The sequence below is a fragment of the Haliotis cracherodii genome, unplaced genomic scaffold (genome assembly GCF_022045235.1).
Source record: "Haliotis cracherodii isolate W230 unplaced genomic scaffold, xgHalCrac1.p SCAF_30, whole genome shotgun sequence".
Lineage (NCBI taxonomy): Eukaryota > Metazoa > Mollusca > Gastropoda > Lepetellida > Haliotidae > Haliotis > Haliotis cracherodii.
Genome location: NW_027266287.1, coordinates 510724 through 536153, shown reverse-complemented (window position 1 = coordinate 536153; position 25430 = coordinate 510724). Strand labels below are relative to the sequence as shown.

Sequence of the window (25430 nt, the reverse complement as noted above, 5' to 3'; positions counted from 1 at the left end):
AATTTGGAAGAGAAAGAAGTTTCTTGTAGCATCCCAAATCCGTTTGCTGCTGCTGCTACTACTACTACTAGTACTGCTGCTGCTGCTGCTGCTACTACTGCTACTACTACTACTACTACTACTACTACTACTACTACTACTGCTGCTGCTAATGCTACTACTACTACTACTACTACTGCTGCTGCTGCTACTGCTGCTGCTACTACTGCTACTACTACTACTACTACTACTACTACTACTACTACTACTACTGGGGGCAGGGGGCACGGGTTGCCAAGTCGTCTAAGGCGCCACAATTCGCTCTGCAGAGTTGCGTCCCTTGGTCACGCCAGAAACCTATGATTGTGGTTTCGTATCCCGGTTCATCCCGATTATGTTTCTAGGTTTGTCAGCACCATACCCGTGCTCGTGGGTTTCACCGAAGTGGTGAACGTCTGAGACCTGCATCACTTCGGGCTTTCCTCCCACATTAGGCTGACACGCCGTGATATAACTGGAATACTGTTAAAAGTGGCGTTAACCAAACTCACTCCCTCTCTCACTGATGAACCAAAATCCGTTGTCATGTGCCACACAATGCCAACAAACAATATGTGCCTATAAGTCTGTCAGATCACACGTCAAAACGAGAGTAAAAAAGCACGAAAACCAAATCATTGTACTAAAAACCAATAGCGAGTATGTGTTAACAGCCTCGCACCATCGTCTCATGCTCCCGTTCAGTGTCTGGATGGGTGCCATACGATTGTTCCACTCTTCAGTGAAATCATGGCTGAGTCACAGGGTGTAGTGAGTTCGATGGGGTTGGGGTTGGGGTCACTACTTGGAGCACGGTCTTCGAAGGTGCTGTAATACGCTGTACCAGTTGCGCTCTTGGTCACACCAGCGCTCGTGGATTCGAACCCTGGTTTGCCCGATACAATTGTCAGCACCATACCCGTGCTCGTGGGTTTCACAGAAGTGACAAACATCTTAGACCTGCATCACTTTGGGCTTTTCTCTCACATTATGCTGACACGCCATGATACAACTGGAATATATTTCAAAGGCGCGCTAAAACAGTCTCACTCCCTCACAGCCACTACTACCTCTGTCACAAAATAGGAATACATCATTCAGAAAGTTCGCCAAATTTATTTATCCAGTATGAGCATAAGACGATGATAAACGTTACGGTAAAGCTAAATTCATTACGTGTAGATGCTTTGACCGATGGAAATTTACAGAATGATTATGTGTAACACTTGTTAATCATAACACGTTAATCATTGTTAATCATTACAGTGACAATTCCTTTGGTTTTTGCGACTAAACAAATTGCAAAGCGTAAAGGTAGTATATTATCGGTAACGCTCAATTTCCTGGATTGGATATAATGTTTACATGTAAAGACGTTAGCTTTACGGGAAATGAGTGTGTAAACGTTCATCAATATTCATTGGTCAAAGGCTGTATGTGTTTTGACTTCAGCTTTACGTGTTAGGCGTAAAGACAATTTGCATCACCAACAACAGTCTGTAAACAAAATATGCCGCTTTATATGACCAAGCAGTTTGTTTCCACCGTAATATTTCACTCGAACATATGACAAGCATTGAAAACATAAGCACGGAAAGCTAACATGAGGTGGGCATCCCTAAATAAAACTAAGCAAACTTTGTAAGACTTTCGTTCTACACCGCGCGTCACCATTATGATGTCATATCGCTCATTGTGACGCAAAAGATATGACGGTCACAGTCGTCAATAGAAAAGCACCAAGCTTTCTGTTGTCTCCAAAACGTACATATATTCTTTTTGTAGATTTCTATCATGTTTCTGCACGTAATGTGTTGCCACACATCCTTTGAATATTTTAGTTACCGCAACTCTGCATTTTGTACCATGTAATTATACATATAATTATATAAATATGCCTACCGACAATGACTGAAAAAAGTACTATTCTATGAGTATTAGCTTCCGCGGTGATGCAGCCGTCAATTCAGCTCTTTCAGTCAAAGGAGGTTTATTGTGATTTAATAGCCTCTGATTCAGCAATCAGAATCGAGTAATTTAAACATTCATGGTAGATTTGCGCTTTACTGTGTAACGTTTATAATAGTTTGACCCTCTCCGGTATCTATGAACAGAAGGATGATACGTGTCGCTATAAACTCACTGAAATTAGAGGTGAGCTGAAATTACTGCCTGCAGATGATGGCAAAAAGTGATCCGTTTTTATCCCAGCATTGAAACACATTAACTAACTGATCATGAGTGAAACAAACAAGAACATTTTTACAATATACACTGTTAAATACAGTTTGACATACAAATACAAACACTACATATGTGCAGTTTCTGTGTTGATACACACCACATGCAGTTGAGAAATATACAAAGAGAACTAAAACCGGCAGGCGACCAACGAGTTGTACTGTTGTCAGATGTCGTCAAAAATCGCAGAGCTGAAAGATAAAAGATGAAATTGTACAAAAATTGATCTAATGTGGAATAAATAGCAGCATCTTGTGTGAGAGACATTTCCTACTGTGCATTAAAATACATAATGATTTCTGATTCACTTTGTATTGTGCAATATTCTAGCATGACAAGTGGATGAACTAAAATATCTAGTTTTTACATAATTTCGGAGTGAAACAACTGTGTTTCCCACTTTTCTGCCTTGAAATACGGATGCCTTGTGTTACTTACTTGGAACCCAACGTTTATCGTATCTGTAATCTTCTATGTGGTAGTGAAAGAATTAATTGCATTCAGCGCACATCATATGTACCAGTCTGATTTGTCAGTGAGTGTGAGAGTGGTCTTGTGTTGCTAATCTAGCAATGCACTCTCATTTTCACTCATACTAATCATATGAAGAATCTAACCTGGGTCTTCAGCGTGCTCACTGACAATTCGACAAGTAAACTACCCTAGTACCTGCTTTGTGTTTGACAGAACGCCACTGTGCGCCACTGTGTCAAGCCATCTGCTGCCAGAGAACGTTCAACATTACCTTTTCTTTGTCCAAATTTGCTGATGTATCATGCAAGTCATTCCTGATTATTCGTGTTCAGTCAGTAAAGCAGTGATCATAACACCCTACAGAGCAGAAGATGTCGAGATCTTCCACAAAATTACACAGCAATGAAAGATAACGGATACAAATTTGTGTATAAATCAATTTGATTACATCGTCACAAGAACATCTCTGTGACGTGACAAGTCATGTTTATGTCACTGCACTGGTCAGTTTTGAACACTTTTGAACAGTGACTGATTACAGGCAAGGCATGGCGACGAGTAAAGGCAAGATGTTTAGACGGTTGGGTGAAAGTTGTTTTTCCACACAGAATAGTACAGACATAGTCAGCACAAACTTGTGGTCATCTGTCACTCCTGTTGGGTAAAAGTTGTTTTTCCAGACAAAATAGTGTAGACATAGTCTGGAAACAGTTTCGTCAAATACGTGTGGTCATCTGTTTGAGCATCGACTACAGTGCATATATTTCTTGATACTTTTATATATTTTTCACAAATTACCCTTAACAATTTTTCACAAATTACCCTTCACAAAGGAAATCCTTATATTTGCAAATCGGTAGGCACGGTATAGCTGATTTATCATTTATCACGACACTGATAAAACACAACAGAATTCCCTCAGCAAACTTATTAATGTGAACCTTAAATTACGTAATCCTACATAAAGCATGTCGTATCCATGGCGGCACGAGTTTTCCTCTCTTGGTCAAGTGTCGATAAATATTCATCCGCAGCAGGCAAATGTTTAACGATCTTCCAAACTATAATTGAAATAGACTTTTATAATTATATTATCATAAAAACTTTGTTTGGCAATATTGAGATTACCATCTTATCAGCCCCTTTTAATGTCGTGAATACCATGGTCAAGCGTTAAGACCTATTCCCTTGGCCGCAGACATATGTTTAAAAACGGACATACCAGTAATTGATATAAGTTCTCATTAGTTGCTTACCATATACTGAACTGAACTTTATCGGCTTTGGGCAGATAGCATTGTGTCAAACCCACAACATCAGAGAAATGGTAAATGTTATACAGAGAGCTGTGGGGTATTTAACTGCTAAGGCACACCAGCTTGAATATACACACCAGAAAATCACAGCTCTCTCCTCTCTTGTTTCAAGGTAAGAAACTGTTAAATTGTTTTGTAATTTTATGTCTAAACTTCCTATTTCATTATTATTTTCTAGATGATTCGAGAATTAAGTTTGAATCAAAACTGCCGTACTGTAACGGTCAGTTTAACATGTACAAGAACATGATATTTCTAAACGGCTGCTAATAATATATTATTTATTGTTTAATACTTAGGCACTATTCAAACTATTTTAGGTACATTGCGTCGAGGGATCATTCAGTTATATGTCTTTTATATACAAAACCAGTGTTCCATTTCTATATTTCCACATCCACTACCATATCCCCAGTCTATGTCAATGTTCAACAATGTATACAAAGTCTAGATTTTCATGCGGTAGCGTACGTGTAGCGTGGTCACAAAACGGTTCCTAGAGTTCAGGCAACTACTTCAAGCAATGTTTATGTTATACGTTGTTCATTTTTTAAATATTTTCCGTCAGTCGCCCATTATGTGGGAGTAGATTTACCTCCTGTACGCGCTTACAGTATAATCTATAACAACAACGCATTCTTTAGGTTTTATCATCATGTATAAGTATATATATAACAATTACTCAGTTATGTCCAGTGCAACACAATCCACACGCCCAATTTCATTACCGTAGTCATGAAAATTCAGCTATGGTCTTCTTTTGTATCTCACGACAATGCAGCTTCATGTGCGCATCGTTTAAATATATATTTACCGTTTTCACTACTCCATTATCTGTTATCGTTTAGGTCCGTACATTACGCACGTAATCAATACCAACATCGCCTTCGTGATGCATTACCGTAGTCAGAAAAATAATTACTTCTGAAACTTACTATACTCTTCTTACCGTATTTGCCGAAATTATTACGTCGCCTTAGTGATACATTACCATAGTCACCACAATATTCACTACTGAAAGTAGTTATTCTCTCGCTAAAACTGAGCAATAGCTTCTACTGTGTACCATCGTATCTTTATTCTGCTTATTTTATTTACCGTAATTGCCGAAAGTATTATGTCAGGTAAGTTATAAGTAAAACTACAAGTATGAAAGTTTACCGTCATTACCGAAGTAAATGCAACGTTCCTCATCTAAACACACAGTTTACCGTAGATGCCATACATGTACGTATGTATTTTTCATTTATCAAATTAATGTTACCGTTAGTAATAAATCCTTACCATACATGTAGCTACCCAAACAGGCGCGACATCCCATACATAGAATTGTCATGAAGGTTGTACCATACATGCTCTATTAAAATGTTATAATTACTAAGGCTTTCTGTAAACTAATGTTATAATCATTACCGTGCTTACTCTAGTAAATGTTGTATCCTTTGTATATTGCCTATATGCGCATTTACCGAAAATACTTAAGCATTACAAACATTTATTCCCAGAATTATATTGAAACTGTCTCAGGCTATTATTATCATTGTTTGTCATGATTACATGTGAATTAATGTAATTTGAATGATATGTCGCAACACTAGCTTGAATACACCCTAGGAAATCACAGCTCTCTTGTTTCAAGGCTAGCTACTAATAATTAATTCCCCATAACGAGGCCTAACAGTAACGTGATCATTAGAGCAAGGCTGTCTTACTACAAAGATACTCAGTCAACCGGGTAAATCATTTTAACCATCTGGTCGTTCCCCTCGTCGTCTTTTACAACATGCACAATGTACTGTAAACCTTTCTACTCTGGAATGACCACGATTCACAATGGGCCCTGAACATATAGGGTCACCCAATTGTAAATATTTAAATATTCCAGTCCTAACTGACAAGTTATCGTTCATATGTTGTTTGTGTGGTTATATTAAGTCAGTGACTATGTGTCCATAGTGTTTGCCTGTGATCCATTCTCACGCTGTCAACATTATCCAAATAGTGTCCAATTTTCACGTCCATACATCAGGCCTCGCAGTATGACCTGTATGCTTATATCTGACAACGATCAAGGAATAGAAGCGAGTGTTGATGTAACTGATTACCTATTTCAAGCTGTCTACACAAACATGCATGGTTACCCGAACATCTTTTCACGCGCACAATGCTGGTGATTAGAGTGGAATGCATATTGTTTGAACATGCATATATAAGCTTTAAACATCATGGTACCTACTTTCTTGCCTGTGAAACACCACCATACAAAGTCAAAGTCATGACCATAAAACACCTGTCCGACTCTTCTTGTAGCTCGCTGTACCCTCTCTACACTGTCATAGTACTGGTAACTGAAATGTAGATCACAAACACATGTACACATATGTTCTCCTCCTGCCCCTGCAATATTAACATGCTTTACCATCTAGGGCCGGACACATCACAACTGAAATGTAGATCACAAATACATGTTCACATATGTTCTCCCCCTTCCCTGCTATATTAACATGCTTCAACATCTAGGGTCGGAAAAATCACAACTGAAATGTAGACACAAATACATGTACACATATGTTCTCCTCCTGTCCCTGCAATATTAACATGCTTTACCATCTAGGGCCGGACACATCACAACTGAAATGTAGATCACAAATACATGTACACATATGTTCTCCCCCTTCCCTGCTATATTAACATGCTTCAACATCTAGGGTCGGAAAAATCACAACTGAAATGTAGACACAAATACATGTACACATATGTTCTCCTCCTGTCCCTGCAATATTAACACAACATCTAGAGCCGGACACATCACAACTGAAATCTAGATCACACATATATGTACACATACGTCCTCCTCCTGTCTCTGCTATATTACCAGAGAGATAATTTTATCATGTGGCATATATATGTTCCCCTCCAACCAAGGTGCAGCGCTAGTTGCATCATACTCAATGCGCTATCAAAACTTAAGGTATCATACCAACGGTGTCGTGAAAATACATTTCATTCTGTAAAATTAAGTAGTAAGGTCCTGCTCTGTTTATGCTATTCGTATCTCAGGATAAACAGGAGACAATTGAAATCGATACTGGAACATTCAAAAGGCGAGATAGAAATACACTATATTCTCATCCTCCAAGGAAGGGCGGTAACTCATTCAGACATAAGACTAGAACTGCATGTCAGTGCAGCTGGGCAGCTTTGATAGAAGGAGCAAACGTCGGTTGGACAACGCCATAAAAAAACGTTACATAACTCTATCCACATATGAACAGGGAGATGGTTTATTTGTGGATGGGTAGAAAACTTATTTTGAAGAACTCTTGATAGAAATGTTGTATTTTCTGAAGATCTACACAAGTAAGCGGTGGATTAAAACTGCACGTGATCATTATACGAATTTGGGAACAGTAGCAGGCATCTCTCAATACATTGTGACAGTTTGCCATTTATAATGGAATGAAAATAATTTGATCTGAGTAACAAAATATGATTCAAAGACATGTGACTGCTGCATGTATATACTTTCAACTAGTCGCTAAATATATACATACATATTGTTGAGAAAAGAATGGGTCATGTGAAGAGCAAATAAAACAATTACCGTAAATCCAACTTCCAAAGAAGAATGTATATGTATGGTATGACAGTAATTTCGAAGTTAAAAATTAAATCAAACAAAAAGACAATTGTGTTATTTGGATAGTATAGTATCGGAGTATATTCATGTGAAATGTCAAGTGGGATTTCCAAGTACGAATGTAGGCCCCCAGCAACCTATATGTATGCTTGTTGCAAGTGGATCAGGTGGTCAGTTACTGAATTGGTGGTTTTTACGTCATCAATTCACTGAATCGGTGATCATGATGTCAATCACTGGATTGTGTTGTTCGGACTCGATTATTTACAGACCGCCGTCATGCAGCTGGCATATTGCCGAGTTAGGTGTTGAACATGCGTCAATATGTGTCAGGCCATAGAAATCGTATTTTGTCCTTTTTCCTGTGCTTCATACGAGTTCATCAACTGTTAATTTGACTGATCGTGGTTACTAATCCTCATAAATAAGTCACGACAGAGACTCGAGCGCGAGATATCATGTCAAGAAAGGGACATGGGGAATGAGTGTTGCAATAAATAAGAATCAACCATGTAACTAGGGTAACGTAGGGTCCGTTACCAGTTCTACCCGTGAAGGGAGTCCAAGTTACCCCCGCCGCTTTCCCGCGGCTGAGTGATTATTTTCATTTTGACATGCAGATCCACTTTATGGTTTAATATTAGGGTAGTGTGTGGAATAGAAATATCATGTTGGTGATGTGGACGTGGACGTCCTGTTCGTTTACAGTAGAGTAAATCTTTGGTTTGATTAAGTTAAACAGTTGACCTTTGCTGTCACCTTGCAATAATATTATATTCTGTAAACATGTAGTTCAGTATTACAAATGCTATCTCCATTTACAGCAGAGCAAATGGAAATAGGGAAGTGTATATAGTAGTTGGAAGATACTTACAACAACATTCCCCAACTTTTCCTGAAAGGCACATTAACGTCCAGTGGTACCTTTACTACCTTCGTTGTGTTGTCGACTGTGACGACCATCCTGTCTCCTGCAACAACGTCACCATGCACTCAGCACGACATACGACATCACAACATCAACATATTATCAGGACATTCACGAGAAAGTGAGCAGGTATGTTCACAATGATAATAATGTCAACGTCACCTAAAGTACTTAGTCATGTCATTATATTACATTTTGTATGTCAAACATCTGTGCATATTTCAGTGAACTGAATCGTGATCGTTGTAACCATGTGTACGTTTTCCTAAAAAATATAGCACGGAGTAACTTAGTTTTCCTTCAATTTAATCAGTATAGGATGATGTGTGTATTCCTTCCAGTTGCATTGAAGCAGAGGGAGAAAAAACCAGAAGCTTTTTCATAAAATCACCTGAGCAATAAACCTGTTCTTGGTGTATTTCTAAAAATACATGCTTTTACTAACATGCCCTATAACGTACATGTACATGCTGATGTGAGTGAGTGAGTTGGGTTTAACGCCGCTTTTAACATTATTCCAGTTATATCACGGCGTGTCAGCTTAATATGGGAGAAAAGCCCGAAGTGATGCAGGTCTCAGACGTTTACCACTTCGTTGAAACCCACGAGCACGGCTATGGTGCTGACAAACCTGGAAACATAATCGGGGTGAACCGGGATTCGAACCCACAATCATAGGTTTCTGGCGTGCCCAAGGGGAGCAACTCTGCACAGCGAATCGCGGTGCCGGGGCCGGACGACTGGGCCTCCCATGCCAACCCCCCCCCCCCCCCCCCCACACACACACACACACACACACACACCATGCAGATGTAGATGTTACACGTAGCGTGTGTCTCAAAATGCGTAATCTGTTGGGATCCCTGGACAGACTCGGACCAAAGTACTTCAAGCCTGTTGAGAGAGCAGTATAAGTTTGGACTCACTCAGTCAGTCCTCTTTTTTAATTTCTTTCCCAAAGGAGCCATTTGGCTCCTAAATGAAAACATACTTGAGCCAAAATGATGTTCCTTGGAGCCACCTGAGCCAAATGAACAACAAGCACATGTGATCACAGTTTTGTTGAAATGTGAACATTCAAACACTTTTAGCCACGTCTTACAAAAGATGCAAGGGGGTGTTTGTCTGTCGTTGTTTTGTCGGGCATGTCACTGTCGAACTGCAAAGTCAATACTCTAAACACCACCACTGTATAACAACAAGGCAATAGCACATTCTATTCAGTATGTACGGAGCTTACTACGCTTTTCATTGGATGCACATCTTAGGAAACTGGACTTTAGGTGAAAATGCGCATGCGATATTACGACTTATAGTTGAAAAAACCCTTTAAGACACAGCATAATTTGTGATATTGCAGTGTTAACATGACGGACATGTGCTATGGAATACGGACATCGTTTTCTCAAGTACATCCTGCGATTAACTTCCAGCTACGTATCTGTTAATTCTACTGAAAAGTAAACAATAATGAGGCAACCAAATCGGCAAATTAAAGTTCAGTCGCTTATGCGATCGGTCAGTCGCTAATAAGATGGCTGGAAGGCTCTGTCATGATCCCTTGGATGAATGTATTTCAGTTGACCCGGAAAAGTTGGGAAAGTTGATAATGCTATCAGCGACCTCCCCGGAATTGATTGCCTACAGCTGCCGTGATGTAGCTAGAACATTGATGCCTGTGGCATAAAACAACAAACAAAGCAGCAACATTCAATGAGCAGTTTACAACGTATTAACTGTAGACTGCACAAACACAACGCATCTTACAGCTGAAGTCGAGAGTACATGTGGAGTAATGTGGGGTCTGTGATGTGTTTTCGTCTCACCAACAAAGATACCGTAGTTATAGTTTCCTTTGTTGCCTATCACCACACCATCCCCCGGCTCGAGCACACTCCCCCTACTGTCCAACACTGTCTGGGTGCAGATCTTCACTGCATGGGAGGCTGGTCCTTGGTCACATGGTCTGCCTGCAGGCGGAATAACACACACATGTTTAGCAACTTACGCAGTCAAGGTGATGCATCCGAATTACACAATATGGTCTCGAAAGAAGAAGAAGAATGTTTTTGAAATATGTCTTTTTAAATATATGGACAGGTTTTTAATAACAGAATCATGTTTGGTAGATAGAAGACTGATAATTTTTTGAACAGATGGTTGGTAACATTTTGGAATTAAATTTTCTCTACTACTTTTATAAAAAGGACAAATTAACAAAAAATGGTATTCATTTCATAGCGGTTACATTTCAAACATGAACTAAACGATGATTCTGTGGTTGTATTAAATCGAGTTTTCTGTACATAAAGAGTATGGCTTAAACAACGGAATTTACATAAAGCTCCAAGAAGATCTCTTTCATATGCTAAAGTAGACAGATATTTTTCTGGTTCGAGTAGTGATTTATGAGATGAATAAAGGGAAGAAGAACTGGTGATTTTGTAATGCCAGTTTTGGAATTCTACATCTTTTCTTGTTTGAATATAACCATGAGGCATTTCATATCGCCGCAATCCTGAGACAACCAAACATATGAAAACCCAGTTTGAAACAATAATTTTCTTATATAGGAAACCAACCTGACATAGGGATTGTAGAACATTTCTTTTTATCAGTGGTGGAATAACCATTTCTGAATCCTTTGTGTAGCATATCATTAACTTCGACCCAGTTTCGTATTGTCAGTTCCTGTACTGAAGTGAAAATTTTACCAACAATATTTTAAAGCGAAATTTCCCTTTAATTATCCGGATTTCGAGCGTCACCTTTTTTATATAGTGGGACAATCATTCTTATATTCCACTCATCTGGACATTCGCCACGATGCTATACAGAATTATAAAATATATTTAAATATGACACAATGGAAAGAGCATTTTTATAAAGTTCAGAAGGAACACCGTCAATACCAAGTGCTTTACCAGACTTTAAACTTCTAATAGCTAATAGTTATCATAATCATGTTTGATAAGAAACTCTTTCACATTTATATCAAAATCACTATGTGATTCTGTATCTTTGATAATTAGCAATTTTTGGAGGTAGTTGAACGAATCAGAACTTGATACACTGTTGTGAACACTGTTACAGCACAGCAAGGATCTGATTTTTCTCCAGAACATTTTACAGTCGTTTGCCTGTACAGCAGATTCAATCTAATGGACGACAGACATTGTAAAAGTTTTCTTCTTCTTCTCATAACACAATTTACGGTTTATCTTCTTTGTTGTCAAGTAGTTATCTAAATGTTGTCCAAATCTGTAGTTAATCCTAAAAAATCGAAACATATATATTTCTTTCTCTTGGCACATGAACATTCAGAGTCAAACCTAGGAGGTTGTCTCACTCTATCATATGATCTATTTCTATTTTCAACTTTAAAGTGATTCCCAGCATATTGGAGTAATTCGACAATTTTAGCAGTCGCTGCATATACATTCGTATGTATACATTAGTATGTACAATATCAAGAAAATCATTAACTATAAGACTGCCCATATCAGAGTTTGATCGTCTTTTAAACTCTTTATTACCGTAACTCTTCATTACTCTTCATTACTTAACTTAATATGTGCGCTCAGGTTTACTCAAATCATTTCCTTCCACTTATTTATTTTTGGCCTTTAGAATACCTTTTCGTCATCATCGATCTACCACCTATTAATCCTTTCTCAACAAACAAGTGCATATCATAATTGGTGAGTAACATTAATTCCACAGTGGTCTTCTTATAATGCATCCCAGAATAGTCAGGAACTGGAACAGTACCATGCTTGGTCCAAGCCGTATTGTTTTAAACAAGTATTTCTAAATATAGCACATATATCAGCGAGTAACAGTACATCGTTTTTTAAGTGCAGATCGTGATAATCGCCTGAATTCTTACAACATAATTTATCCCACACCGCATGTTCATAATCGGCATCAGTTATTTCAGATTCTATTAAGTTACCATAGAATGATTCAATGTGTGGTAATTTAGTTTCGTCGAATCTAGATCAATCATCCATATATTCAAAAGGATATACACCTTTTTTCAACAACAAATGCCGTGTTAACCGATCAGTATATTGATTTGTTATTGGCTAAATTGTCCAGGGAAGATAACAGAAACTGTACGGGGTCTATGAATCTAAGTCCATTAATTTGTTTTCTTCTCTTACTGTCTGTAACTGGAGTAGTTATGCTTTTATAACATGAGGAGTTAACTCTATTTGAACCTCGTCCAGTTTTTGAACTGGTGGTGTTTTCTCTTCTCTGGTCTTAAAAAAACAACCATACCAATGCTATAATACCTAGGTCATCGGGAGCTCAAGCTTTCATTGCGTGTGTACTATGTTCAGTGAGGGTTTTTGCCTTCCTGGCTAGCGTTCCCCTTTTACCGGCTGCAACTTTTCAAGGATTCTAAGTCACTCTAACATTTGGTGTTTCCCCGTTCACTTATGGCGTTTCTGCAATCACTTGTGGCGTTTCCACCTCCATTAATATTATTAGGTTGGCACTCATGTTTAAATTGACAATCTTTAGCCGTTGGTAAGTGGCGTTAAGAACATTCCGTATCTATGGTAAAACTCACAGCCTACTGCAGTTAAAGAGTGTTCGATAAACAGTCTTTGTCGAGAGATTGCCATAAATACAGGCGATTTTCTGGTGGGATAGGAAGAAACGTACTAGTCACAGCTGTGTATAATTGTACCATAACAGAACCTATTGTTTTAATCATGGTAGCTCCTAGTCTAGACTCGTAACGCACATATATTTTTTTTTCTTCATCAGTGACGTTATCGATTTTTTCAGTGGTAGAATTTTTCCCCAAGTCTTTGGAACATTTTCCATCGGCTACCAAAGATGCAAGTCTTTCTCTATGTTGATCTGTAGCTACAGGTTCTGGCTCATCGTTGAGCAGTTGCCTGAGAAGTTCATAGCATTCCATCTTTTTAATGTAATACCCTAGCCGATATTTAAGTCTAACATAATGAAATGTGACATATCCAATACAGCCAGAAATAATAAACTGTTGCAAAAGAATGAGGATTTCAAACCACATAATCGCTGCTCGTCATATTTTGCTATATTTTGCTACATTTTTGCCATATTTTGCTAATCAGTTGCTAAAGTTGCTAATCAGTTGCTATAATTTGATCATCAGTTGTTAAAGTTTGCTTAGCAATTGCATAAGCAGTTTACAGTGCTTCGTTTCTGCTAACAGTTTTCTGACTTATCTCGCTCGAGCTTGGTATAAATAACATCATTTTCACATAGACATTCCTCAAATGAATCTCGGTCTTTGCAGTGAAACAGGGCAACCCATTTCGTCTGCTGTCTGAGATCTTTGAGGACAGAGTTGCATTTTTGAGTAAGAACCCAAACGCTGTGCTCCATAATTTGTCAGGAGAATACTAAACATGAAAGCATATCTTTCTTTTTGGTAAGTTCATCTCTACTCGCACTGCAGTCGTCCATTATGAAAAGAGTTGATTCTCCTTTGCAATTTCGTGACATACTCGTAAACAGTCTTGTAAACGATTGCACAGATCGAAGTTGTGCACATCCTTCTTTACACAATCGCTTTTTAGGTAGGTTATTTTAACGTTTATAGTTGGGCACAGAATAATAATATGGGCGCAAAAATTCTGATGAATATCTAGAATAAAAGCTGTTTTTCCACTCCCCGTTTGCCCTAAGATGATAGCACAGCGTGGTACCCTAGGTAAATTATTATTAACAGATCGCTTGCACGAATCTTCCATCTTGTATGTTAAGTTGCACGTCCATAATCACGTACAAATATATGTTTAATTTACCAGGCGTTTCAGCCTTCAATGTACTTCGTTATCTGTATAGTAACCCCCTCAGTAGCATTCTCTGTGCTCCACCCAGTATCGTGTAGTTGGTCATTATCTGTAGTTTGCATGTCGAGCCATAGCGCCAGAGCCAGATCTTTTGCGACCGTGTTAACTTCTGGGCTTCATCTTATAGAAGGGAGTTTTTTAATCTCATCACACAGTTGATATGCTTGTATGCTTTGACTATATAGTCGATTAGGCACACCTTCGATAGTCAATTCCACTTTGTAATCTTGGGGTTGTAGAACGCCTTGGTATCTCTGGAAAATGTTTCAGAAGGGTCCTTAACAACATTAAACTACCCTTCAACGATCTAACGGGGAGACTTAGATTGATATTCCACGTTGTATCTCTTTTGTTCCTGGCTAAACTTCTTTTATGCTGGTTATGAGTTTGTCTGTCTAATTCAGGATCCGTTATCAGATCATACTCCAGTGGGATATTGTCAATGGAATAGCGAGCATCATCGCCACCGGTTTTGATTTCTCTGCCGTAGTCATTAAAAGTGAGTTCATATTCTAACCTATCGCCTAGTGGGATGCTTGATAGAAGAGCATGTGACTATCCAGTTACTCAAAGTCGAGTTGGCTACCCAATGCAATAGCAACAGCCTTATCTTCTATGATGTTAATATCACCAGCAGAAGCACCCACATGCAGTCTAGTGCTTGTGTCAAAACCTTGATACTGTAAGTTTTTTCTGTTCTTTCGTTATTCTCCAGAGATCCATGTAACAGAAGTGTACATCGTTGTCAATACTCAAGACCTCATTACCGCTAATTTTAATCATGATTTTCTTTACAATCGCACAGCCTTTTTTCTGAACAAGCTTCCTGACAGGGTTATCAGAAGTAAAATTAATTGTAAATCATAGTTGGGCAGTTCCTGGAACTAACACATCATGAGCGCCGAGATTAGGAAAGCGAACCAGAAGTGTTTGATTCTGATCAATGGTACTCGGGTTATTAGTTATAGTTACAGAGTGGTGAATTGCTTTGGCTTCTAATGGATGCCGTAGTCTACTCTGGGGATTTAACTTGCGTCCGTATTGCGAAGACATTGTCTATATTGAAATGATGTAACCTTATGTTTAAATTAAAAATGGATGATATTAATCTAGATTACCTAACTGATACTAGTACGATCGATGAGGGTACTGATGAAACCAGCTTTATGAATCTTAATGAGGAACTTGTGCAATCAACCATTAATGATTATTACAATGTCTTAAAAGAAGACCTAAAAAAATATGTTACTCCAATTGGCCGAAACTATTCCAAGTTTACAATAGATAGTAAAGGAATATTGCGACTGTGTGGCTCTCCGAATATTGATCTTATGAATTCTTGTACGATATAGCATCCACATCATTTGTAATGAGTTAGGTCTTATAGACTACAACAACTCACAAGGAAAACTTTCTGTAAAGACTACTAAGGTTCTTCAGACTGTGCGGACTGAACTCAGGGCAATGGTGGCTTCCATAGATAAAGGTTTGGAAGAAGTACCACATGACACAAAGCAGGTCTTGGATGGTCTTTGAGAACTCTTGGAAACCTACGATAATACCACATTACAGGTACCATCCTTGGAGTACAATATTTGAGAATTACGAGGTCTTGACAAGGCAATGCAAACAATGTGGTGGTCACTCGTCGTGACAGTGTGAAAGCAACACCACCCTTATAGTTCATACGATCGTCTCTCCACTCGTTACTCGATAGAGCAAAGCTTGGAAGAAGTCGACCTCTTTTCAGTAAATCATCGCTGACTTCTTCAACAGAGTGTGCGCCAGCGTATGGAATACCTAGACCATGGTTAACTCCAAGCAGACGCCAATCGTTAGGAGAAGAAACATAAAATCCCTGACAAATAAGTTCATATGCCCACCTATTGTACGGATTATTTGATGCATTCCATGCTTGATCCTGCGGTAATGGGGCACTAATTTCTTTAAGTATACGTCTAATCTGATAGTATACATGAAATGATAAAACAAACTCATTTAGTTCAAAGCTGGTGGCATAAAGAGATACATAACATCCTGTTGTAGCACATCACATGGCAAAGTGTAACTAGTTTTGCATAAATTGCATTGGATTGTGAAACCATTTTGGCACTAGTTGCCGTGAACCTCTATTTTTCAAAGATAACAGGGAAATGAACAAAAAATGAGCAGCAGAGTCTCTTACTAAAATCGACAGGTTCGTAAGATAGGTTGCTTCATAACTACACTCGGTATTAACACCTCCCATATAATACAGTATCTTTGTATATTTAATATGCATGTTACACTTCTGGGAATTGCTCTAAAACTCGGCTGGGCAACCTTAAGTTGCTCTCTGTGATGGAACGTATCACCCACGGTGGACCAATAAAGAGAGGTAATTATAAGTTATTACTCGATAAAGAATGTCGCACTATATCTGATGGGTATTACAGCATTTGCTCACTCAGTGATGAAATTTTAAAGCCTTTGGGAGCTAGCCTCACACGAAATGAATGGAATGGGGTGCTGATTTTTGTCAGTGGAGCACATTCTATAAAACTTGAAAGGGACTTTTGGATTTATAAGAAGAGACGTAGTATCAATCACAACAGTGCATGGAGTTAAATTACCCGATATAGTTCCCTATCAAGAGTTGTGCATCCATCTTGAGCAGATTAGTACAACGGATAATATTCAACATGAGAGTCCTTTAACACTGCTAAGAGCTATTCCAGTCAAAGATGAAAAATACAATGGTGGTAGAATGGAATATTTCTCATCTTTGCAGTATAAGAAGTTTAAGCAGGGTATTATAACAGATCTCAAAATTTCTGTATTAGATGTAAAACATCAACCTGTACATATACGATATTTGAGTGTGACACTCCATGTTATAAATAATGGTTGATTCTTCAGGTCATGGAACGCATTACCTTCGAGAATGATATACATTTGCGCTTTCCGATCTTGGAGACACAGAATGATTTGACAAACCTGCTATCAAGGGCAAGTTATGTACTTTACACTTACAAGATACTGTCTACAAGCGGAAAGAAGTTATATTCACAGGACCAACACCTAATCTAGGAGATTTAAATGATGTTGATGTTAGTAGACTATATAAAAAACCGATGACCCAGGCTATATGTCATTGAGCCGTCCATCATTAAAAGATGTTAGCTTAGATTTGGTGACTGGATTCAATGATGTATTAAATAACTTGAAGGATATACCTGATGGTACTACAATTCTTATGGACTTATTTTTGGGGGGATGCGCCAGAAGATGCCCTATAGATATTACCAGGTCTCATCTCTAATTCCCACTAATTCATCAGTCTTATCCCATGTCTCACCCGGAGACCCCTCAGTGCCATGCATTATAATGTTATTGCATCTACTCTGAGCGTCAGCCTTATCAACACTATCCTCTAACTCTGTCACACGGTTCCTCAGTTCAGTATTTTCTGATTTCAGTTGATCAAATTCCTTAGTGAATTCAGATTTCACATTATCAAACTTTTTGTTCAAGCCTGAAATTTCCGACCTGATACTTTTCAAAATATCCGCTACATTTTCCTCGGCATGAGCAGTACACACTGTTACTTTTATCAAAGGAATGTATATATACTGAACAACAAAACTTCCTGTGACATTGAATAAGATTTCATGCAAAGTTATGCTTTTCATCAAATCTGAAATAATTTCGGTTTGCAAGAGATAAAAGACTCCTGTAAGTTTTCAAATGTTTTAATTTGCCATACTGACTTCAGAAAATGCCTGATTTAATAAAAAAAAACATGAACATGTCAAAATGTCAATTTACAAATCAATAGCTTGTGTGTCCACTTGTGTTGCATGGGGATATCTGTCCTGTGGGATATCTGTCCATATTTGCTGGAGCATGTTTCGAAGTTTCTTGAGTGTCTGTGGAACACGTGGTTGACGTTGAAGTCGCCAATCCACTCATCCCACATGTGCTTGATTGGTGAGAGATCAGGGGCGTCGTCATGTTGAAAAGTAATGCCTGGGCCATGACGACGCAAAAAACGGTAGAACAACAGGGCCGATGATCTCGTCGCGGTAGCGCTGTCCATTGAGATTTCCCTCTACCACTATCAAACGGGTCCTCAGTCTTGCTGTAATTCCACCCCATACCATAACGCTGCTGCCCCCGAACCAATCTTCTTCCATGACACAATTATTGACGTAACGGTCACATCGACGTAGGTAGACTCCAATCCCTCCTTCGCTGTGACTGAGGTGAAAACGAGACTCATCAGTGAAGAGAACTTGTCCCCACTGCATAGCTGTCTGCACCACTGTTTCCTGTCAAAATGGGACGTCTGGCGGGTCTTCTGGCGACAATCCCTGCACATCTGAGACGGCGACGTACGGTTTGTGAAGATATTCGTCAAAGGCCAGGGATGCTTCTTGCAGTCACTGTTGCTGGCTGGAATCGAATTCGTAGGTGTGTTGTTCGAATCCAGTTGTCTTGTCGATTATTGGTTTCACGTGGCCTGCCACTCCGAGGATGGTTGGTCTCTGACTGCATTCGTCTGTTGCCAATGTTGCCATAAACACCAAATGGCACGTTGACTCGATCCTGCTTCAAGCACACCAATGGCTCACAGACGCTCATTTTCGGACAGGCGTGGCATTTCGTAATGTTGAATAATTGCATAATTTTGTTGTTTTTCTGAGTGGTTGTTGTCAGCACGATGCTAAACAATGCATATGGAATCCAATCTCATTAAAATCAGACCTTACTTATCGCTACCGGTAAACGGAGATCTGAAGACATCCCATTAGGGGTCATGTCAGAACGACCTTTCATCCGACCAATCAGCGCGTCGCTTACAATATCATGAAAGTGACAGCCGGAATGTGATTTCTAATCATGCAATCTCGAAAACTTTTACATGGGGTATTCCGAACGGTAGTTACGGGTTTAGCGACTGAATCCTTACAATCTAGTCAATCTATTAGCCATTCCAGAATGTTGTTTTGTTCAGGTTTCAAATTTGTAATCGAGAATTTGTCAACATATGTTTCAAAGCATAGTCGCCAATTTGAAATTTGTGCCGTCATTCCATTGGTCGGTCAAAGTTCGTGCAAGGTCAGTCTGACGTGACCCGTAATAGGATGCCCTCAGATCTTTTTTAGCGGTAACGAGAACAAAGATCTGGTTTTAATGAGATTGATATGGAATCCCGTTAACGCACTTGTTTTTATACCCATCCTTTGGTAGTGAAATGTATGGGGCTTGCATAAAAGTCAACTTTTGCATGGAATGCATGCTTTTCTGTAGGAGTTGCGTTTTTGTGACTTGATTCCATACATGTACTACAATATTGAAAACCAAACTTTACTTGTTTGAAAAATACACTAAAGAATTGGTGTCACAGGAACTTTTGGTGTTGAGTATATTTACCAATTACACAATATGGTCTGGAAAGACTCACCATTGTTATTTGACTGACAAGTCCACTATAATCAATACTCGCTGTTACTTTTTTCACAGGACTGTAGATATGTACCAAGTCAATATGAATCATGGATTATTTGCATTAATTAAAATTCAGCAAATTCTACTATATGTATGAGATGTATATGTTACAGATTTCAGCAAACTCGTGATATATGCATGAATGACACAGAGACTACAAACGCGAAAGACAAAGACAAAAGGACATAAAGCATGGTGTTGCCACCAAACACAGATATCTGGCAGAAGTGCGAACATCCAAACACTGTTTGCTGAACCAACACAACTGCTGGCTGACTACTGCCTTGACGTTGACTGAAGTATCGAGTATATACCTATTCCTACAATGAAGGTGTCCCCATGACTACCATGAATATATTACCATTGTTACCATCATGATATCACCATGACAGCCATCAGTTTATATCACCATGACTAGACACATATAACCATGATAACATGTCACTGGACATTTAAGATACACATGAAACATGCAATGTGATATGACTTAATATAATTATAGGTGCTGGGATAATGTGTAATCACGTGACTTTACCTGGGGCCGTTGCAGATCGGCCATTGTTCTTGACCTTCTTTTTAACCTGACCTTGGACTTGACGGAGATAAGGTTTAGTTGTGTGGTCTCGTACAGGGACTGTATCAGCTGTAGGGGGAGGTAGTTGGTTGTAGTAGTTAATATTAATGATACAGTTTTGGAATATTTTGTTGGTGTTGTTGTTTTCACCAACTTGAATTACTTCCCCATTGATGTCTATCACTTTCTTCGGTCCAGACAAGGGTGACTCCGCCATTTTGTCTGCAGAAACAGAGGTCACATAAATGCAAACACATGAACAGTATCAAACACGTGAGTGAATTGGGTTACATGCGGGGAGGCACCAGCAATGGGATTCAAATACTGTACCATGTAGAAGTAAGTGAGTACAGTTTTACGACGCTTTTAGCAATATTCCAGCAAGATAAATGGCTCCACACATTGTTCCCATGTGAGGAATCGAACTCGGGTCTTCAGTGTGACCAGCAAACACTTTGACCACTAGGCTACCCTACCGCCCCGTTCCATGTATGTATGTATGAATGGAATGAGCAAACGCTTTAACCACTAGGCTACCTTACCGCCCTGTTCCATGTATGTATGTATGAATGGAATGAGCAAACGCTTTAACCACTAGGCTACCTTACCGCCCTGTTCCATGTATGTATGTATGAATGGAATGAGCAAACGCTTTAACCACTAGGCTACCTTACCGCCCTGTTCCATGTATGTATGTATGAATGGAATGAGCAAACGCTTTAACCACTAGGCTACCCTACCGCCCTGTTCCATGTATGTATGAAATGGCGTGATGAGGAAAGGCTTTAACCACAAGAGCAATATGATCATCGCTGAAGAAATATGATCAATTCTCATTGTAATTATAACGTTTTGACTTGTTCAAATGTTCTCCAGCAACATGCTGACTACAACAGATAAGTAGAGTGTCAGTATTAGCTATATCTTCATTGTTGAATGGAATTTCGAGTGTATCGTGAGTTATTTCAAGTGTGGTTAGGAGTTCGCGTTGATAACGAGTTACGCCCCTCTAATTATCGAGTGCAAGAGGTATCCATTCAATAACCAGCTTGTAGCATGGACCTGTCAATCAAATGTCAGGTCACATCACCACCTCGGAAGATCACGCCCTCTTTCTTGACTTGCACTTGGCAGTTTTGCAGGGGGAACACGGGCGACCGTCAGGGACTCGCCGACACCGCATATAATTCTGTTGAGGGGATGATTTGATGACTTTTGCTGTTAGTGAGAGTGTGAGTTTTAACAGTATTCCAGTTTTATCGCGGCTTGTCATCTTAATGTGGGGGGTAAGCCCGAACTAGTACCGTGATATACACTGGTCACTGGTTCAACTAGTACTGTGATATACATTGGTCACTGGTTCAACTAGTACTGTGATATACATTGGTCACTGGTTCAACTAGTCCTGTGATATACAATGGTCACTAGTTCAATTGATACTGTGATATACAATGGTCATTGGTTCAACTAGTACTGTGATATACAATATGGTCACTAGTTCAACTGATGCTGTGATATAGAATGGTCACTGGTTCAACTTGTACTGTGATATACATTGGTCACTGGTTCAACTAGTACTGTGGTATACATTGGTCACTTGTTCAACCGGTACTGTGATATACACTGGTTACTGGTTCAACTAGTACTGTGGTATACACTGGTCACTGGTTCATCTGGTACTGTGAAATACATTGGTCACTGGTTCAACTGGTACTGTGATATACATTGGTCACTTGTTCAATGGGTACTGTGATACACATTGGTCACTGGTTCAACTAGTACTTTGAAATACACTGGTCACTGGTTCAACTGGTACTGTGATATACATTGGTCACTTGTTCAACTGGTACTGTGATATACACTGGTCACTTGTTTCACTGGTACTGTGATATACAATGGTCACTGGTTCAACTAGTACTGTGATATACCCTGGTCACTGGTTCAACTAGTACTGTGATATACCCTGGTCACTGGTTCAACTAGTACTGTGATATACACTGGTCACTGATTCATCTGGTACTGTGATATACATTGGTCACTTGTTCAACTGGTACTGTGATATACACTGGTCACTTGTTCAACTGGTACTGTGATATACAATGGTCACTGGTTCAACTAGTACTGTGATATACCCTGGTCACTGGTTCATCTGGTATTGTGATATACACTGGTCACTGGTTCATCTGGTACTGTGATATACATTGGTCACTTGTTCAACTGCTACTGTGATATATACTGGTCACTGGTTCAACTGGTACTGTGATATACAATGGTCACTGGTTCAACTGATACTGTGATATACAATGACACTTGTTCAACTGATACTGTGATATACAATGACACTGGTTCAATTGCTACTGTGATAAACACTGGTCATTGGTTCAACTGGTACTGTGATATACAATGGCACTGGTTCAACTGCTACTGTGATATACAATGGCACTGGTTCAACTGGTACTGTGATATACACTGGTCACTTGTTCAACTGCTACTGTGATATACAATGGCACTGGTTTAACTAGTACTGTGATATACAATGGTCACTGGTTCAACTAGTACTGTGATATACAATGGTCTCTGGTTGAACTGCTACTGTGTCAGACCCCGCCGTGTTACTCTCTGGCACCTCTGATCACCCAGGAACTGACACACATGCATTGATCGATTATTTCCTGTTTGTTATGCGGTAAATACAGACAGGTAGCTCTACCGCTATTCGAGTATTGCCAGTATAGCGACTACACGAGTTGTGTCCCTTCGTCATTGTTCCCATCAATAAACCCAGTCTCGTACCCACCATCGATGTTCCCAGCTGTGTTTGTGTGTGTTTCTCTGGCTCAGTCCCCGATACACTGGTTGTTTGGTCACTGGTTCAGCCGATACTGTTATAAACTGACCTATATATAATCTGTTTTTCCCCTATTTAAGATGGAGCCCTGAACGATGTACGAAGATGTTATGTGTTTGTTGCTAGGTAACGGTAAAGGTGATAGGAGCTGACGTCAGCGAGTCACACAGTCGGTCCTTTTGTATGTCGATTTCATTCGGTGTTATTGAACAATTTCAAATACAATTTTATAGAAATATTTTAAAACGTGTTTAAGTTCAGTGTGTAAAAATCTGAAGGACAAACTTGAGACAACATACTGATTTAAGGTGAGTGAGGTTTTCAGAGAGTAGGAATCAGACAAAGTTGCCGTCTTGTGTCACTAATGACGATCTTTCATTATAAAATCATCAACTTACAGATTTACGATGAATACCTGGAGATTTCTGTCCGCTAAACACTCCTGCTTGCTGCTTGTGACTTGCCGCCTCCGACTCGGGTTATACCACAGGGGAACCCCCTTCACATCACGTGACCCCAGCTTTCATTCAGAAAGGTTAGGAACGGATTGATGAAAAAAAACAGTTTGCCGGGTAAGTGACAATATATCTCACACAGTCGAGGTCATGTTTTAAGGAGGGAGGTCGTTAACATTGCAGTGTATCGGGGACTGAGCCAGGGAAACACACACAAACACAGCTGGCTACATCGATGGTGGGTACAAGACTAGGTATGACAAAGGGACACAACTCGTGTAGTCGCTATACTGGCCATACTCGAATAGCGGTAGAGCTACCTGTCAGTATTTAACGCATAACAAACAGGAAATAATCGATCAATGCATGTGTGTCAGTTCCTGGGTGATCAGAGATCCCAGAGAGTAACACGGCGGGGTCTGACACAGTTGCGTCCCTTGGCGTGGATACGAGATGGTGGAGTTGAACATCGCCTTCCACAGCCAGGTCGATGTATATGTGGGTGTGGCTGCTTGTACTTCTCCGGACTTAAAATGAGTGAGTGAGTGAGTATGGTTTTACGCCGCTTTTAGCAATATTCCAGCAATATCACGGCGGGGGACACCAGAAATGGGCTTCACACATTGTACCCATGTCGGGAATCGAACCCGGGTATTCTGCGTGACGAGCGAACGCTTTTACCTCTTGGCTACCCGACCGCCCCCCGGACTTAAAGTGCATGGCTACAGAAATATGATGGCTCTGTTTAACATGGTTTGGTTAAGAACGGATTGATTCAAGAAGAACCAGCTGGTTTAGATTAGTGACTAAATATCTCACACGGTCGAGGTCAGGTCTTGAGTAGATGTTCGATATCAGTACTAAGTCGGGGTATTATCTCAACTCGGACCAGGTAGATTAACACCATGGTGTTGTAAACCCAAATAAGTTTATTTTGTAATTAATTCTGCAGCAAGGTCCTTGCAATTGGTTCGATCCCCAGCCGCGTCATACCAAAAGACGTTAAAAGATGGTACTTGTTGTTACTGTGTCTTGCGCTCGGCATTAGAGGGCTAAAACAAGGACTGGTCGGCTCGGAGTCAGTATACTGTGACTGAGTGGGGTATTCATGTCAAACTGCGGCATGGTATCTCAGAGAGCTAGCACTATAAATCGGCATCAGTCCTGACTAGTACAAGCAGCCACACAAATACACACACACGTACATGCACGTCGCTGTATCAGTGCAATAATCTTGGACGCGACGTTAAACCCCATTTCACCTCACCTCTGAGATTTAGACTGTAATCAGTCGCACTTGCAGTCGACATTGTGGGATGCGTGAGTGCCTGAAACTGATTCGGATTCGCTGCGCTTCCTCTGGAAACCTGACATGAATCAACCGTGCTCTCCTGAAGTGCACAAAATGTCCGTCTACATATAGTTGGTGCTGCTGACTCGCCTCGAACTATGCGATCAAACGATCCGCTCAGGACAATGCAGGCAAGTTCAGTTTTATTGCTCGTCGGAGTGTCCCGCACGACTTCGTCGTCGATGACCTAATTATATCTGTGGAGTCTGAAGATGAAGCTAAATGCCTGTCGCAACAACT

General features: G+C 39.7%; 1 protein-coding gene across 1 annotated transcript; it reads right to left on the bottom strand.

The window, feature by feature from the left end:
* Positions 1-1118: 1118 nt before the first annotated feature.
* LOC139477033 (uncharacterized) lies at positions 1119-23869 on the bottom strand. Its single transcript, XM_071259595.1, has 6 exons — positions 23783-23869; positions 20498-20758; positions 10444-10587; positions 8564-8660; positions 6286-6397; positions 1119-2450 (listed from the first exon to the last, which is right to left on the bottom strand). Exons 2-6 carry the CDS (start codon positions 20751-20753, stop codon positions 2436-2438), a joined length of 624 nt encoding a protein of 207 aa, XP_071115696.1. The 5' UTR covers positions 20754-20758; positions 23783-23869; the 3' UTR covers positions 1119-2435.
* Positions 23870-25430: the final 1561 nt, after the last annotated feature.

What these genes read in the sequence shown, in the direction of transcription:
- LOC139477033 (XM_071259595.1), bottom strand. Translation starts at nt 20,753, where the DNA reads ATGGCGGAGTCACCCTTGTCTGGACCGAAGAAAGTGATAGACATCAAT. An exon ending in CCGATCTGCAACGGCCCCAG is followed by an intron (nt 10,588 to 20,497) that starts GTAAAGTCACGT and finishes TTCCGCCTGCAG; the next exon opens with GCAGACCATGTGACCAAGGA. An exon ending in AAAAGTTGGGGAATGTTGTT is followed by an intron (nt 6,398 to 8,563) that starts GTAAGTATCTTC and finishes TCTACATTTCAG; the next exon opens with TTACCAGTACTATGACAGTG.